Source organism: Papio anubis, chromosome 2 (genome assembly GCF_008728515.1).
Source record: "Papio anubis isolate 15944 chromosome 2, Panubis1.0, whole genome shotgun sequence".
Lineage (NCBI taxonomy): Eukaryota > Metazoa > Chordata > Mammalia > Primates > Cercopithecidae > Papio > Papio anubis.
The window spans coordinates 38,776,178-38,795,278 of NC_044977.1; the positions used below are offsets into that span (position 1 = coordinate 38,776,178).

Consider the following 19,101-nt stretch of genomic DNA (forward strand, 5'->3'; position numbering starts at 1 on the left):
GGAAAACAGGAAAGGAATGTCACCATGAAGAAAAGTTAACTACACAACAAACAGAAGGATTAGCATACAAAGAGCATAAAGTTACGTGAAGTTCACTATAAAATTAGTATGCTTAAAATTATTAAACATATGCAGAATAGTCACCATAATACAAGAGGATGATGCCATGAAGAGACAAAAGCAACACAGAAACAGAAATAGCCAGGTGCTGCGGCTCAAACCTGTAATACCAGCTACTCGGGAGGCTGAGGTCGGAGGATTGTTTAAGGGCCAGGAGTTTCAAGCTGCAGTGAGCAATGATTGTGCCACTGCACTGCACCCTGGATGACAGAACAGGACTCTATCTCTTAAAAAAAGGAAAGAAAAGAAGAAAATAAACTTAAAACTCAGAGGACAGGCTGAACAGCCATCAGAGCAGGAGCGAGAACTGGTGATCTGGAAAAATAAAAAACAAAAACAAAAAATAACCAGAATGCCACACAGAAAGGTAAAGAAATTTACAGATAAGCAAAGGATTAAAAAACATGGTTTACAGAATTAAAAGACTAAACCAAGAGCTAATAGGAAGCAATAAACAAGAGAAAAGGCTATATTCAAAAATATAAGGACAGAGATTTTTCAATAAGTGAGAAAAAATTCTCTCAATTTAAGAAGCACCACAAGCCCACAGCAGGATTAATAAAAATTAACACATACCTAAAATATATTCTAGGATCTACACAACACCAAGTACAAAAAAAATGCAAAAAGCAAAGGAAGGAAAATGCAAATGCCTACAGACTACCAGAGGATTTCTCAACAGAAACAAGAAAGGTGGGAAGCAAATGAAACATTTTCAAATTCTCGAGAAACAATAACTGATAATCTAGCATTCTATACTCACTAAACTGCATTAAAGAGTATAGGGAAAAAAAGATATTTTCGGCCGGGCGCGGTGGCTCAAGCCTGTAATCCCAGCACTTTGGGAGGCCGAGACGGGCGGATCACAAGGTCAGGAGATCGAGACCATCCTGGCTAACACGGCGAAACCCCGTCTCTACTAAAAACACAAAAAATTAGCCGGGCGAGGTGGCGGCGCCTGTGGTCCCAGCTACTCGGGAGGCTGAGGCAGGAGAATGGCGGGAACCCGGGAAGCGGAGCTTGCAGTGAGCTGAGATCTGGCCACTGCACTCCAGCCTGGGCGACAGAGCGAGACTCTGTCTCAAAAAAAAAAAAAAAAAAAAAAAGATATTTTCAGAAAAACAAACCTGAGAACAACTTAACACTCATAGATCATCCATGTAATACCTACTGAAGGGTGTGTGTACTTAAGAAAATAGAACACAGAAAAAATGACTGTGATGAAAGAAGCAATGTTGAGCCAAAAAACTGGCAAACTTTTGGGTAAATCTATATAAAACTGAAATGTATGTAAACAATGACAAAAATGGGGATGATTAATAAGGAGACAAGTTAAAAACAAGATGGAACAAATATACTAAAGCCAAGAAAATAACTAAAATGCAGACAATAAAAATACAGAAATTAAGCATATGAGAGAGAAGCTGAGAGTCATGGTGGACAGAATGAAAAGGTCCAAAAATGGCTAATAGGAGAGAAGAGAGAGAACTGATGAGATGAAATATTCACACAGATTAGGGAAAATGGAAGAAAGACAGCTTTCTATGGTCCTATTATTTGGATAGAGATTAGAGATTTTTTTTTACTTCTAGACTACATTAAATCAAGTACGTATTTAAGAACTTTAAGAATAAGCACTAAGAGAAATACACTTACAACTTCAAAAGTAGAGGAGAAAAAATATTATAAAGAATATTCGAATAATCAGTAGAAGGTATGGGAAGAGAGGACAAAGAAAAAAGCAAAAAGCTTAATAAATGGAAAACCTCAAATAAAATATCAGACATTGAACCATACCCATAATCATTAATATAAACGAATTCAGGACAGACACTCTCAGATTACAAACTGAAAACCAAACTAATCCAGATATATGTTGTTTATAAGCACTATACCTAAAACATAAAGCACAGACAACTGAACGCCAATGAACTATATAATGGAAACATACCAACAAGAATTAACCAAAGAAAGCCACTGTATCTTTTAAGTTTAGTAATTAAAAAAACACAAAAAGCTTATTAAACATAGAGAAACAATGAAATACAACAAGCTTGTAAGCATCTAATGACACAGGCTCAAGATGGGTAAAGAAAATTGGCAGAATTGTAAGAACAAATTGACAAATCCACAATCTTACAATGTGATTTTTAAATACATATTTCTCATAGTAACATAGCTGAAGCATGTAAAATATTGCTAAAGATACAGAATATTGAATAATACAACTATAACGCTTCCTATGCAATGCATGTACAAATACCCTAACACCTGCAACACAATGGCTCTTCAAGTCTCCACCTTGGTGGCTGCACTCCAAACACACTGGCCTCTTTGATAATTCACCAAGTACATGGGCACATGCCTGCCTCAAAGCCTTCATATGTCCATTCCCTCTGCCTGGAATGCTCTCCAGTCCCCATATTCACAGGGCTCATTCCTTCATTATCTTTAAATATTTGCTAGAATATAATGAGGCTTACCCTAAGCACCTTACTCAAAACTGCTGCTCCTCATACCCTAACTAATCTATTTTACCCTGATCTAATTTTTCCCCACAGAACTTTTCACCTTGTAACAAATTCTACAATTTACTGATTATATTCCATTTCCACCCATTAGAATATAAGCTCTACAAAGGAAAGAATATCCTGTTCAGCAACGTATCTTCAGCATCTAGAACAGTTTCTGGCACCTGATAGGTGCTTAACAAACATCTGAGGGAGGGAGGGAGGAAGGGAGGGAGGGAGGAAGGGAGGGAGGGAGGGAAGGAGGAAAGAAATTTATGCAAGTTACAAGAGGGGTTAGATAAAATCGAAATCGCAGTTTAGCAAGATAGATTTTTAAAATAGAGGAAAGGCACATATAAACAGTATTAGGAATGAAAAGGGGACTAAATACAGAGTTTAAAACTTCATAACAATGATGATGGTAATTTAAATATTAATATTTAGTAGGGGCTTACATATGCCAGCTGCTGTTCTGCACATCTTACATGCTTATTCAATCTTTATCCAACCATAAGTTAGTCATGATGATTGTCTCCATTTTACATATAAGAAAACTAAGACACAGGGTCACATACCCAGTGATTCCTGGATTCAGGGTTCAAAACTATGTCCACTGTCTCCAGAACTTACACTCTTAAATACATTATTCTGTTTTTGTATAGAGAATTCTATGAACATCTTGATGGTGATATGTATAACTTGGACAAAAAAGACATTTTCCAGAAAAACAGGGTATAGAAAGCCTGTACCATTAGAGAAACTAAATCAGAAATCAAAAATCTACAAAAAAACATAAGAGCAAGGCAAACATTCATAGGCAAATTCTATAGAATCACCATGATGCCCAACTTATTCATACTATTTCAAAGAATAGAAAAAAGGAAAAGTTGCCAAACTCATAAGATTATTTCGTATTATATGGTACTAAAATTGAACCAGGACAATAGAAGACAGAAAAAAAAACCCATAGGCCATTCTTACTGGTGATCACTGATGCAAATATTTTATTAAAATATTAGCAAACCCAATGGAACAATTTATTGTTAAAAATGACAATCAAAGAGACTTTATTCCATAAATGCAAGGATGTTTTAACAATAGAAAATGTTAAATGTAATTTATTTATTGAAATTCGGTCCCAGATAATTCTTTGTTATGAGGGTTTTCCTTGTGCATTACACAATTGTTTTTCTTTTTTCCCTAGCTTTATTGAAGCACAATTGACTAACAAAAATTGTATATATTTATGGTATATATTTTGATATACATAAATACTGTGAAAAGATTACCACACCCAATTTAATATGTCAGTCACATCACATAACTACCTTTGTGTGTATGTGTGGTTGGGAACAATTAAGATCTACTCTCAGCAAATTTCTAGCATACAATACAGTAACGCTAAATATAGTCACCATGCTGTACATTAGATCTCCAGAATTTATTCATCCTGAATAACGGAAACTTTGTACCCTTTAGCCCACATCTCCCCATTTCCCCCACTCCCCAGCCCATGGAAACCACCATTTTATTCTCTGTTTCTACTAGTTCAACTATTTTAGACTCCTCATTGTCTTAGTCTGTTTAGGCTGCTATAACAAAACACCATAGACTGGGTACTTTATAAGCAACAGAAATTTATTTCTCATAGTTCTGGAAGGCTGGGAACTCCAAGATTAAGACTCCAGCAGATTCAATGTCTGGTAAGAGCCCATTTCCTGGTTTCTAGATGATGATGTCTTCTTGCTGTGTCTTTCAGGATAGTTCTTTGGGTGGTCTGGGACCAACTCAGTTCCTCCCATTTTCTTGCTTGCTGTTCTCAAGCGTAAGTATAGAACATGCTGGGAATACAACATCCTGAGTTAAGAAGGAACTGACTGGAACACCTCAAGCTCTGTTCCAGACCCTCCTAGAAACAGGATGTCCTTCAACACTTTAGCGCAGTGGCACTTGGGTATAAAACTCAGAGTGAGCTGCTTTCTGGGTTCTCTCAGCTGATGTGCAAGTGGACATGTGCAGATGAGACTCTATCTGTTTCAGGAAACTTTTCTGAGCCTTGGGGAACTGGCTTTCACTGAATGCTAGGCTTCGTTGTCCTTTGCTGCCTATTAAATAATAAATCCACTTCATGAAACTTGTTTTGTGTATGAATGCTCTGTCTCACCAGACTCGGGCAAGTAACCAGTGGACGGTAAATTTGCTTTACAGTCCTTACTTGGTGAAAGGAACTAGCTAGTGCACTGAGTCTCTCTTACAAGGTTGAAGACATCATGTCTTTTTACCACTAAGTACTTTAGTGAATACTTCCTAAGAACAAAGACACTTTTTATATAATCACAGTAAATGTATCAAAGTTGAGAAATTTAACTCTGATCTAAGAGTATTAGCTAATCTATACTTTATACTCAGTTTCATCAATTATCTCAACAATGTCCTTTATAGCTATTTCTCTTCCTGTTCAGATTCTAAGCCAAGGTTCTTCATTACATCTACTCATCTTAACCCATTTATGCCCAGTGTTCCATTATTGGAATGCTAAGCATGTGGGAGTTATTTACATCCTACTGCTCAAGGTCATCGCCAATGTCTGAATGCAAAAAATCAAAAACTTGCAACCTCAGGCATAAATGGGTTAACTCCCTAGTCTTTTTCAATCTTGATAGTTTTGCCTTCACATTTGTTTGTTTGAGGTTTCCTCATTATGAGATTTAGGTTATGTGTTTTTGACAGTAATATCACAGAAATGATGTGTCCTTCTCAGTATATATATTAAGAGGTACGTGACATCAGTTTGTCATAATATTGGTGAAGTTTACTTTGATCACTTGGTTAAAGTGGTATCCGACAGGTCTCTCCCTTATAAAGTTACTTTTTTGTCATTAATAAATAATTTGGAGGGACATACATTGTAACTAAATAGCCTGCTTCCCATCAAATTTTTGCTCACTGTTTCACCTCAGTGATGATTTTCTAACTCCATTATTCCTTGTACATACATCAGTTGGCATCATACTGAGAAAAAAAAAGGCTTGCTCTTTGACTCCATTTATTTATCAGTAGGGATTTGGTGATTCTTATTTTATTCTATGGGCTATATATTTATTTTAACGTCTGAATTGTCCCAGATTTGGCTAGAGGGAGTTCCTGCAAGCTAGTCTCTACATATAAGATAAATTCTAATCTCAATATATTATTCCCCTGTCACCAACCAGACTTCTGGGATTCACTCTCCTAGTGTCAAATATTCTTTTTTTCAGAGAATGCATCATGAGTTTATATTAATAATGTAAATATAATTAGTAAAGTAAATCTTCTGAAAAAAATCTGAATTATTTTGGGGTAATATTCTATTTTGAGATCAACTTTATTAATATGGATATCAAGAGATAAATTTAGAAGAAAAATATTACCATTTAATGTACATGATTATGATAGATACGGTAATCCAAAGTAAGTTTGATGATCAATCCAGAGTTTAAAAAAGACAAAGTTTTCATCCTTGTCATTCAAGTTCACTTTTATACCTAAAGCTGCAAAAAGTATTCAAGTTGAAAAAAGGATACGATATCAAGAAATCTGACTGATAGACACTTATCCAGAAATAAAGAGGTTATGGAAGGCTATTTCTACAGCTATTTCTCAACTTACATACAAATAACCACTGTCAATTGTTCATTCAAAATTCCAAACTCTATCCAATATTCCACAGAGATATTACAAATAAAAACAGAAAATGCTGCCACAGAGGACCTTGAGGATGATACTGTTAACCCCTTTATTTTTGTTTTAAAAAAGCAACATGGGCCCAGAGAGGCGAACTGTTACAGAAACAGTGGAAAATCTAAAATTTGAATATAGTTTTCAGTATGTCAAGACAAGGGCTATTTTAATCATGTCATTTACAATGGTGAGATTGACAAATCAGTCCACAAAAAGCAGCTATTTAGCCAACAGTGTGGCTGAAACATTTAGCAAAGAACAACAGTATTGCAGCAATCATTCTTAAAGTAATAAAAGTTATTATGTTGAAAAGAAGTTTTTTTAATGATGAATTTGAGGCTAGGTTAATTAAAAGACGATTGTAAGGTCCATCAATATTTGTTGGGATTACTAGCAGAAATTTATAGGGTCTTTAGAGGCTTGTGGCGCTGGCTCTTTAATGTGAATAATTTTACTACAACTTAGGACTTTCCTTTTCCACAACAGGCGTGGACCATCAATATGATTCAGACTTATGTGGCCTAATTAAGGTTGTTTGTGGCCTCTCCATTAACTGCCAACACTTTACGTGTAAATTTCAGATTTGTAAATCTACCCTGAGAATACTACAAGAAACATTTTCTGTATTAGAGATGATGTAATACTCGAAGCTGCTAAATTTTATTTTCTTGAACTAGAGTATTTTATAATGTAATTCTATATCTTCCCCTCATTTTATTTGACAAAAATCTCTTCAATTTTTTAAGGATGTCCTCTTTAAAACTAAATTTAAGGAGCTGGGTTTACATGTAGAAATCATCCATGACACTCAGGCTTCCTCCATTATTACCTGTTTGGTGTGACCAATTCCTGGATCTCCTGTGACCTGAGGCCTTTTCCTTTACTCTTTCCTATCTTCCTCCTCTAATCAGATTTGAGGCTGAAAACAGGAGGATCGACCCTCCTGACACTATGCTCAGGTTTCTCCTAGTAAAACAGGCAGCTCTACCTCAAGCAGGAAGTGTATTCTCATATATAAATTTCAAGGATTGTCTTACAGTTAACACAAAGAAGCTATTATTTAGGTGCTTTAAATCTTCATGTGAATGGGAAGAGTTCCCATATATAGTTACCACTGGATGAAATACATTTCATAAAGGCAATATAGAGAAGAGAGAGAAAATGTTTTATTCACTTTAAAGTTGAAAACACAAAATGATCCAGAAAGCTTTTTCAGCAGTTATAGGGTGTTATTTTTCAAAACCTATTAAAGTTAATTACTTTTTTAATATTAGAATTGTCCATGATAACTAATAAAATGGGTAAAGCAGCACTGTACATACCCTGAGTAGCTGTTGGAGGTAGTTTGAGGGTATTGTCTAACTTCTCCCAAAGGTAAGTTGGTCGAGGAATGCCTTCCTCTGAGCTACAGAGCAGGATGACATCGCTGCCAATATCCTGGGATCCTTGGATTTGGCAGTGTGGGGCAGAAGGGGGAACTATAACAGGAAGAGTAAGCAATAGAGTACACATTTTACTGTGAGCCAAGTGATGACGGAGGAGACATCAACATTCAGTACACTGGACCCTTAGATTACATTGTTTTGGGAACATATACCAGGAGACAGCCTCACACCTGAACCCAGAGGAGTCATGTACCAATTCACGAGGCTTAGGCACAGGAGCAGACCTGCAGCTTTGGTAAGCAGAGGGCAAATATGCACAAAGGGGCTTCACCTTTTGATTATATTTTCAAGGTATCTTAAGATCTTCTTTTCACTCTGCTTCCTCTGAAGAATTCTTAAGATCCATTGTATCAACATGTTGCTTTTAAAAACATTGCTGAAAGAGGCCACTTTTAGAGATTTCAGGGAAAAGCAACCCTTATCCTGCCAACTATCCTCTGGCAAAGATCACTTTAACAAGGTCCTGCGTTACTTTACAGACAAAAACCGGACAGACCTACTTTATACCAAATTCTGCTTTATGGTGGGGAAAGTGAAACTAAGGTTCAAGTAAAAGCAGAGTTGATAATAATGTAGTGGACATTTCACAACCATTAAGACTGGACACAAAAAACATGGAACAAAAATTACCAGAAAGAACACTAAAGGAAGAAGGTGGTAAAAACCAAAACAAAACAAAACCATAAACTAAGCCCATGGCTTGAAGTTTCATGCAGGGGAATGCAGACGGTAGAGTTTAAATCCAATTTATGATTTATCTGTAATGCTAATGACTTTTCAGTAAATATGTACACCCTTTCCAAAATGAATAAATGAATGAATGAAAAAATGAATGCAGAGTATACACAGGAATCAGAAAAAAAAAAGAAGAGTGGGTAGGGGAAGAGAACAATAAAAGGGTATGGGTAGGAAGAGTAAAAATCTTAGCAAATCCTAGTATCTACTGCGGTGGGGCAAACTAATCTTTGATTGCCTTTGTCATTGTCACTGTGATGCCAGGAACAGAAATCCAAAATAATTCTTTGGAGGTAGCATTAATTATAAAATAAATTAAGGGCTTTCTTTTATCTTCTTTTTAAAAATGAAGCTGAGAAGTTAAGTCTGGACAAATGAAAAAAGAAATAATGTTAGATAATATAGGAAGTCAGTCACCTAACTTATAGGTATAAGTATCAGAATATTTAATTCCATTAGTACACTATACTCAGTACTCAAGAGTATTTTAGAATCTATACCATTTTTAATATAATACAATGAATATGATTTTGAGAATACAAATCCCCGACTTGGTCATTAGTTTTCTTACTCTGTTTGAAGGCTGGGAGAAAAAGGCACCAAAGGCAGAGGGAAAATGACAAGAATTCCCAACCCCTGTATTCTTAAGTGACTCAACAACAATGAAGGAAAAAGAAAGGGTGGGTGGAGTTTGACAAGGACTACAGGAGTAGATTCTGAGACTTGAGTAGGATGGAGGAGAATCAAGAACATCAACCTTCTCTAAGTACTTCTTCCATCTCCCCAGATGGACTGAGTTTAGCCACCTCTACACAAGTATTCATTTAGAAAGCAGTATTTTATATTAGAGACAGAAGCACTGAAAAATCAAACATGTTTATAACAGATATAACTTAGTATGAGATAGTCTAACAACATGGTGTAATGGAAAGAGTGCTGGTTTGAATAAGGAGATTTAAATTTTAATCTAAACTTTGTTGTTTATTTTCTATGCAATCTGGGGGAAAAAAAACTAAATCTATTTGGTCTCAGTATTAAGGTGATAATATTATTTATTCTTCAAACAAGGATACTTTTGAGAGTAAAAGGAGGCACTATTATAATTATGCCAGGACAACACGTGCAAGCCAAGAACTGTGGTGATCCTACTCAGTGTCATACAGATGTGAAGTAATAGTATTATTCTCACACATGCGAAAACTTCTGCTCTGTATTAAAATACGTCATTCTTGATTTAATTTGTGCTCAACAATAAGTTCTGTCCTGTAGAAGCTTAAGAAAACTGAGAGACCACTTCTGATGGTATTTGATATCAAATACCATCTTTCTTCACCTTCAGAAGAAAGTCATTAAAGAGTAAGTTTTAGAGACCACCAGAAATGAAGAAAGGAGGGGGAGACTATCTATAAGAAGCATGGAGAAGCAGAGAAGAGATGGAACTGAGAGAAGACAGAAAAGGAACATAAGCAGACTGAAGGTGTAGAAACAAGGGCAGAAGCAAGTATGCTTGAGAGTAGATTCATAAGTCAAGCCCAAACAGCCCAGGACTCTTGTGTCACTCACCTAACACCGTGAGACCGGTGACCCCAATGTTCCTGCCCCCTATGTCTGGAAGGTTGTTGACCAGGCATTGGTAGGTTCCAGTATCTGATAACTGAGTGTTATTAATGAAGACAGAGACATTGGTGGCTGGCATGGTGCCTGTAAATCCTACCCTACCATGGAAACGAGGGGCACCGTCAAACATCTGTCCACCCTGATACAGGATGACCTGGAAAAGAAAGCAAAATAAATACACTGGCCACTCTATCCTCTCCTAGACACAAAACAATAACTATTTGGTAGACAGTACCAAATGCTGCACCAAATGCTGGAAAATTTTATTTCTAATATGAGAGTTATCATCAACTTTTTTTTCCAGTACTTGTTTATAGGTATCTTGGAGTTTTAATTTTTCACATACCAAATTAGAATAATATATTTTCCTTACCTAACACATCAGAACATAAAAAATGTCTTTGCTGCTACCCACCCTACTATCAGTTCATAAATATTTTTACCAGTTCAAAAAATTGATTCCAAAATAAAAATTAAAAAATATTAGCACTGCCATTCTCATGCTTATTAGGTCACACAATGATAGATCATAGGTATAGATTGAAAGTAAATAAATGTCACAGAAGGGAAGTAGAGTTACAAGTCCATGACTGCTGTTCTTATGTCAGCCTCTATTATCAAAGTTAAGTCTTCAGGGAAGACCTAGAATGACGTAACAAAAAGCCCATTGGGCTGTGAGTGAGGGACTCAGTTCTATTCAAGTTCTACCTGTAAATTTGTTTAGTAACTCTACTCAAGCTCTTTGCTTCTTTAACTCCATCCTTGATTCCTAAAATAATAAGGTTGGACAAAATGATCTTGCAGGCAGAGTCTAACTACAAAAATTCTGTGAAGAAACAAAAGAAGCTTCTATTTAATTTCATATCAGAAAATTTAGCTTATCAAATATTTTGAGGTAATAATAAGCTTACTGAAGGAGAAAAGCTTCATTAACATTGTAAATAAAGGTATAAGCATTATCACAATTCATTAACTTCCTGGGCATTATTTTCTGCAGTGAGTTCTACAAATTATGTGTCTTTTTCCTGTAATTTTGCAGCTTATTGGGGAGTAGCTTCCATTTTCATGTACATTCTTTCATGTACACATTATATTAATAATTTATATGAGACTTTTTGAGCTGGCTAACATGGCTAGTCATGTTTTACTTTAAAATACTAGTGAAATTAAATTTTAAAAAAATCAACCACAACCTAATGTTACTTCCTTACTATTATCACTATCTTTTAAAAGTATGCTCTCAACCATCTATGTTGGTGCCAGTCCCTTACGGTCAAAATTGCCTATTAGCAATGTTTTTGATAAAATTACAGGTTCCTACACAAAACACTCAGGAGGATATTCTTAACATCTGTTACCTTTCTAAAAAGAGGATAGCCTCTTCTGATAGTTGACTGATAAGGCAGAGGAGTAGGCCTTAAAAGAGCACACACACATTGAAAATGCCACCTTACTCTTGAAACCAAAGATGTACTCAGGATGCTTCCCTACCCACCTTCTCTGAAAAGATTAACCTTTCAGAGGTAGCGCAGGATGGAACAGAAGTACCTGTTCAGGTTGGTTGGCATTGGAGAGAGGAGTGACCATCCAAATGACATTGAGGTTAATGAGGGCAGCACTGGTAGTGAAAGTGCAGGGCAGGACTGCTGTCTGCCCCCGGGCCACTTGGATACTCCCAGGGCTCTCTGACACTTCCAAGGATGCTGCAACACCTACAGAAGAAGGAACAGGGAGGTTATATGCTTGTCCTTTCCCGATAGTCCAAACTCCTTCAGGAAGGTTTGTGTGTTTTATGTTATCACATTATTATTGATCATGTGAACAGACTGACATGATAGTCTTACTAAACAACTGCTGACCAGTCACTGAGTCAAAATAATAAAAATGGTTCACCCCTTTACCTCCTGGAAACTACAATAGAAAAACATTAGAAGCTCTTTACTCTCTTTTGGAAGATGCTATCTGATATGCGGCCAGATTCAAATACGACACAGATGAATTCAACTGACGGGGTTTGATGAAAGATTAAAAATAAACTGAATTTTCAAAGTGTTGTTACATAAGCACAGTGCAAAATTAAATGTTTACATATAAATCTAACAAATCATATAAATGTAACAAAATATGTACAGCACCCATACACAGAAGAGTATACAATGCCTAATAAAAGAAATCAGTTAAGACTAAATATATGCAGAGATATGTAACGTTCATGAATTGGTAGAGTCAATCTTAAGATGCCACTTGTCCCTAAATTGATCTATAGATTCAGAGCTAGTCCAGTCAAAATCCCAGTAGTTGTTTTGCAGATATTGACAAACTCTAAAACATATAGAAAGACAAAGAACTAGAACAGCCAAAAGAATACTGAAAAACAAGAATAAAGATGAAGAATTCACACTACCTGATTTTAAAACTTGCTATATAGCTGTAGTAGAAGAGTATGGTACTAGCCTTTTAAGGATAGCCATACAGATAAATGTCACAGGGTTGAGAGTACGGAAATAAATCTTTATATTTATGGTCAAATGCTGCTCAATAAAGGTACAAGACAACTACATGGGGCAAAAACAGTCTTTTCAACAAATGGTGCTGGGATCATTTTATAGCAATATGCCAAAAATTAAATATTCTGAATACAAAATCAACAGAAAATGATCACAGACCTAAATAAAAATCAACAGTAAATGTTCATAAACCTATAAGAATCATAACATACAAGTACTCAGCAATTTCGTTTACTAGGAATCTACTGAAGTAAAATGAAAAAGTATGTCCACACGAAGACTTGTCCATGAATGTTCATAACAGCATTATTTATAACATGTCCTGAAAAGGAAATAATACAAATATCCATCAACTGGTGAATGGACAAACAAAATGTGATATATCCATACAACAGAATACTGTTCAGAAACAAAAATCATCAAAGTACTGATACATCTTACAACATGCATGAGCCTCCCAAAACATATTTCTCAAGGAAGCCGGATGCAAAACACTATATAATATATGGTTCCACACCTATAAAATGTCTAGAAAAGGCAAATCTATAGAGACAGAAAATAGATTAGTACCACCCAGGGATACAAAGGATGGCAAAGGGACTTGTAAATAGACTTAAAAGGACTTTTTAGTGATGGAAAACTAAAACTAGGTTCGTGTGATGGTTGCACTCTGCAAGTTTAAAAGTCATTGAAATTTATTTATTTATTTATTTTTTTGAGACAGAGTCTCACTCTGTTGCCCAGGCTGAAGTGCAGTGGCACTATCTCGGCTCACTGCAAGCTCTGCCTTCCAGGTTCATGCCATTCTCCTGCCTCAGCCTCCCGAGTAGCTGGGACTATAGGCACCCGCCACCATGCCCAGCAAATTTTTTTGTATTTTTAGTAGAGATGGGGTTTCACCGTGTTAGCCAGGATGGTCTCAAGCTCCTGACCTCGTGATCCGCCCGTCTTGGCCTCCCAAAGTGCTGAGATTACAGGCGTGAGCCGCCGCACCCGGCCAAAAGTCACTGAATTTTATAGTTCAAAGGAGTAATTTTATGGAATATAAATTGTATGCCAATAACACTTAAAATTCTAAAAAAGAAAACTGATTCACCAGAGCCAACTCATGGGAAATCAAAATAACTGTTATCTTTTCTGCAAAGCCTCCTCCCTGGGATGATGAAACAGTATGGAAATAACAGTAGATCAAAATAGGCCATGGAGACCCTACAAAGAAGTTATTTTAGATCATGAAAAACACATTAAGTCTATGACAGTATCTCAAACTGCTTTACTCTGAAGTGATAGTATCTCAATTCTCCCAAAAAAGTAACAGAATAACACACTGTTATGATTACAATTAGTTTAAAAAATAAACATACATAACACCTTCCCTCTATAGAACTTCATGTTCTTCACATATAGTCTGATGATGTTCTCAGGAGTTAAATTTGCAGAATAAAATGTTTCATAAACTGTGGTAGAATATAAAGATATTCTGTGATATATAGAAGTCTATAGAAGAAGAATGTAAAGAAGTCTGTGATAAAATATAAATTTGATGACATCAGGAAAAGTTTCTAAGATAAATAACATTAGGGGAAGTCTCTAAATTTTTAAAAAGAAATTGCAAGAACCTCAGGAATTAGTGACAGAAAGGGAAGGTTACTTGATCATGAAGCAGGCAATGAATAGAATGAGCTACCTCATAAGGTACAAGTGGGTGAGAAAATGTATTTGTTATAATGATATGATAAATTCACAATAAATGCTGATAGAGATGTTTTTAAGAATGAGTGTGGAAGTCAACTAGCGCCAGAACCTCCATCACTGCATTCTTCAGACAATACTCCAAGGAAGAGGTAAAGGAAATATGATCCCACCTTAAACTATACGGGATTGTAAGTACCTTCCACCAGCAATTCACTAATTTCAAGCTTAACTCAAATAATCTTTGATGTAAATTTTTAAAAATGACCAATATGAACTAAGAATGAAAGAGAAAGAGAAAGCAATCACAATAGGGTGAGCAGAGGACAAGGAGCTGTGCGTGACAGGGCTGGGAGCCAGGGAAGCCACAGGACTGCTGGCACAGAGCAAGCCTCTGGGGCAGCTGAAGTTGTGAAAAGCCAACTTCACTTACTTCACGTTTTTACATAAGTTCAATCCTAAATCTCACATTCTGAAATAGTTGAAGAAGAAATATTCTAGATGAGCTGCTTTCAGAACTGCAAAGGTGTAGGTTTGAAGCCGTACAGATCGGGTTTGAAATGTGGTACTTTCATCTATTTAGCTGGATGGCCCCAAACAAGTAACTTAATCTCTGAGTCAGTTGCTTCATCTGTAAGACAGAGCTAAATATTATCATCACATCATACAAGGAGTATGACGAGGGCAGTACCAGATGCTGAGAATGACTACCACCACCACTACAATTGCTAGCTAATAATTTTAGGTCACACTGACTACACCAAGTCCACATTAAGCTCTCTCTATATATAACATGTATTATATATATACATATATGCAAACTCATTTAATCCTATAAGGTACTTACTGACATTATTTTCGTTTTACAGTAGAAAAACAGAGAATTAAAAATACAGCTCAAGGTCACACAGTCACAAAGCTAGGAAGTGGTAAGGTCTGGCTTCCAACCCAGGCAGTTAGTCTATAAGAAACACACACTTACTACTACACATAACTCAACACACAGAAATCACTCCATATGTGTTTGTTGTTATTATTATCACCCCAACATTATATGAGGACAAAATTTAAAACTAGAATGGACTTTTACATAAAGGCATTAGAAACTCCTTCTACTTCCTGCTTCTCAATCTGCAAATCAGTCCGCCTCACCCTCATCTCCCTCTCTCCTGTCAGATTAGAGGAGTTTATCTAGGACCAACCCTGTATGTGAGCTTTAAATACCATGTGCTTGGTGGTAGTGACCTTATCATAGTGACCTTATCATAGACTGCCCCATCCCGTAACTTCAACCCCCTTCTCTGCACTGGAGACTTCCTGATAGCATTTAAACATCCTCAAGGATTTAAACTGAAAACAAAATTCCTACCTCCCTACACCCCACAGTCCTCACCAGGGAGGTCCTAGCTCTCTGATACTTCATGTTAATCTTTTTGAAAGCACTGTCTATACTCTCTCCACAGAATCTATTCCTACTCCATAGTCTTCAATCTACTTCTGCCCCAATCACTTCTTAAAAACAATTTTCGCTAGGCTTCCCAGAGACCTCCTCGTGGCTGTATGACACTTGTCATCATTCCTGGACTCTCGTAAACATCTGACAGAGATGACCCTTCCCTCCTCCTTACAACATACCTTTCTCTTAGCTTCAGTGATGTTAATATAATTCACTTCTGCTTTTCCTCCCAACTCTCTGGACACTTCTCACTTTCTCTTGCTGTTTTACCCTTTTCCACATGGTTATTAAATGTTGGTATTTCTGAAAGTGCTGACTTGATGCCTTATTCTAAACTATCTCCCTATAGAATTTCATTTACCATCATGAATTCAATTCTCATGTAAATGCTAATGGCTTTTGAATTCATATCTCTAATCAAAACCTCTCCTGTTATATCCAATTGTCTCCTAGACTTCACCATGTAGCTACCTCAAAGGTACCTCAAAAGTCAGCGTGTCCAAGATCAAACTATTCCTTTGCATGCTCACCTCCCAGATATATTCTGGCTCCTTCCTGATGCTCCCTATGATTGTGAATGGCTCAAACAGGGCCAAGCTGGGCAAGCCAGACATTTAGAAATCTGCAAGTCAATTCTGTCATCATCTCCCAAACCCAATCCATGATCAAATCTGGCACATTTTACTAACTAAATTTCTCTTGACTCCTGGAATCTGAGTCTTTACTCTGTTTCCTATCTTTCCTCTGTCTGGTTTGCTTTGTTCCAAACCTCAACTTCTTTACTTAGTCACCTACTCATAAACCCTGGCTTCTTTACTTAGTAACCTACTCATCATTTACAATAGCTCAAGTGATACCTTCTCACAAGAAAAGCCCTGACCTCTCAGTCTAGGTCAGAGTCTCACGAAGTAGTGTCAGAACACCACCAAGCTTTTAATCATACCTGGCGATTATTTAACAAATCCTCATCAGTATACTGTATGGTCTAAGAAAGCACACCACAGGAACTCAATAAATACATGTTGCTAAATTGATCTAATCCAATTCCTTCCATTTCCACATGAAAATATCAGGGTATTACATATACCCTGAGATACACACACACACACACACACACACACACACACACGTATATACATATACACACGTATACATATGTACATATATACATATATATACACACACACACACACACATATCAGATGCCAAAGAGAGTTTTAAGACAAACTGCCCTCAAGAATTTGCACAAAGAAGATAGCTGAAAATTGGTTACATAACTTTGAGGACTACACAAAGGAAATAAATGAGTCAAGGGTGAAACTCTGTAAAGAGGCTTTGTGGAGAGAACTTCTAAATTAGAGCTGTGGTACACTATAAAGACTCACTCACCCTATTCCCACCTTATAGGTGAACACACATGAAAGCTGGTGCAGGGTCATCTTAGGTCCTAACAAGAGGGCTCGCTGATGGGACCTCAGTAGAGGAAAGTTGAAGCCGGATATCTGGACTCCTAGAGGGTATCTCACTGGCAGTCAGGGAACCATACTTATAATTCTGTATATAAATTAAGATTTTCTTGTTTTGTTTCATTTTTTTAATTTAAAGTGATCAGAAAAGTTGTATAACCTGCTTTAGTTCTCATCTAGGGAAAGAACTGACTCATGAATGAATGTAAAGGTATGCAGAAGACAACATTAAGTTACTCTGTGAATGTGTCTCATGGTTCCTCTTTAGTATATTGATAGAACTATGTGTAATAAAAAGTTCCTTAGAATAAGAATGAGGGAAATGGGTGTTTTATTTTGCATTTTTCATGCTTAATTTTTTTCTATCCTATTTTAAAAAACGAAAAAAAAAAACCCTATTTCCTTTTAAAGTATATTTCCATGTTTGAAATTCTAGGCAAGAATTTAAACTTGAATGCTAAATATTAGATTAAAAATCCATTTAGGCTGGGTGCAGTGGCTCACGCCTGTAATCCTAGCATTTTTGGGAGGCTGAGGCGGGCAGATCACTTGAGGTCAGGAGTTCGAGATCAGCCTGGCCAACATGGTGAAACTCTGTCTCTACCAAAAATACAAAAATTAGCCAGGCATAGTGGTGGGCACCTGGTAGTCCCAGCTACTTGGGAGACTGAGGCAGGAGAGTCTCTTTAACCTGGGAGGGGAAGTGGAGGTTGCAGTGAGCCAAGATTATACCACTGCACTCCAAACTGGGCAACAGAGTGAGATTCCATCTCAAAAAAAATAATAAATAAATAAAAACACTTAAAATATCTTACAATTTGCAATATTTACACGTAAAATGCATACTTTAAGAGTGAAAGTGACAGCATTTTGCACTTGAATCTTTTCTTTGTATTTCACCCAAGAAAAAATGAGTCAGCTCATGAATTCTGAATGACTCTCAGCAATTACATAAAAAAGACATAAAGTGCATGGTAATATTTCCTCTGAGGAGTTAAAGTCATAAATACAGTTGTCTGTAATCCTTATTTATATGCCTATTTCCCAAGATTTAAAGCAGAAAGGCATTCACATTATCTCAAACCTCTTGGTACATGTTAGAGGAAATGAAGCTGGCAACAAAGAATCTTTAAAAATCCTAGGAAGTACCATCCACACTACACAGTCAAAAGAACAATGGACATTTTATAGTTATCTGCCTACTGCTAGAGTCAAATGACACGAAATCCTCCCTGCAAACGCATCAGAGAGAGAACGTCGGAAGTTCACAACGAGGACTGGCCCAAGCAATCCAATGGAGATTTCACAATAGCGTTCTCTGATGACTATGGAGCAAGGGCTCATGTTTCAGGATCAGCCCAACTGCCAGAACACTTCCCTCTGGGAATATAATCAGCAAAGCATCAAAAAGACTTTGCGGCACTTTGGGAGACCTATGTTATCCTTCTGCCTAAAATGTTAATATCAATGGTCGCAAAATGCTTATTGGTTTATATCATCCCATATGATCTCACAAGCATCTCATATAAAGACATGTAAGACATGTAATACAAATTTATTTAACCTATCAAATTAAGTTTTATAGTTTATCAGACTGACATGAATTCAAAAACCAAAAGTTCTACACTATCCTCGTTTTCTGAAGGAAACTAAGGAATACCACAGTTCTCTAGCATTGTAGTAGTTTTTTAAACAAATCATTCTCCCTTCATATTTTAACCACATTTTAATTAGATGAAATAATCTATCTTTATACTTACCATATACTCTTTCTTTTTACAAACTGCCATCTCAACTAAAAAAAATGTTTGTATTAGCTGAAATTCAATTATG

At 36.5% G+C, this 19,101-nt stretch overlaps 1 protein-coding gene across 8 annotated transcripts in view; it reads right to left on the reverse strand.

Moving 5' to 3' along the window:
* Positions 1 to 19,101, reverse strand: part of IGSF11 (immunoglobulin superfamily member 11) — a 207,567-nt gene that overhangs the window by 12,011 nt on the left and 176,455 nt on the right. For 6 of the 8 annotated variants that reach the window (XM_017955180.3, XM_009200038.4, XM_031663032.1 and 3 more), the window contains 3 exons: positions 11,696 to 11,859; positions 10,094 to 10,301; positions 7,673 to 7,828 (listed from right to left, as the gene is read on the reverse strand). In XM_017955180.3, the coding sequence (XP_017810669.1) occupies positions 7,673 to 7,828; positions 10,094 to 10,301; positions 11,696 to 11,734 (403 nt within the window). In that variant the 5' untranslated portion in view covers positions 11,735 to 11,859. Of the gene's footprint in view, positions 1 to 7,672; positions 7,829 to 10,093; positions 10,302 to 11,642; positions 11,860 to 19,101 lie in introns of those variants that run through there. The other 2 variants (XM_009200036.4, XM_021934074.2) reach the window with 2 other exon arrangements.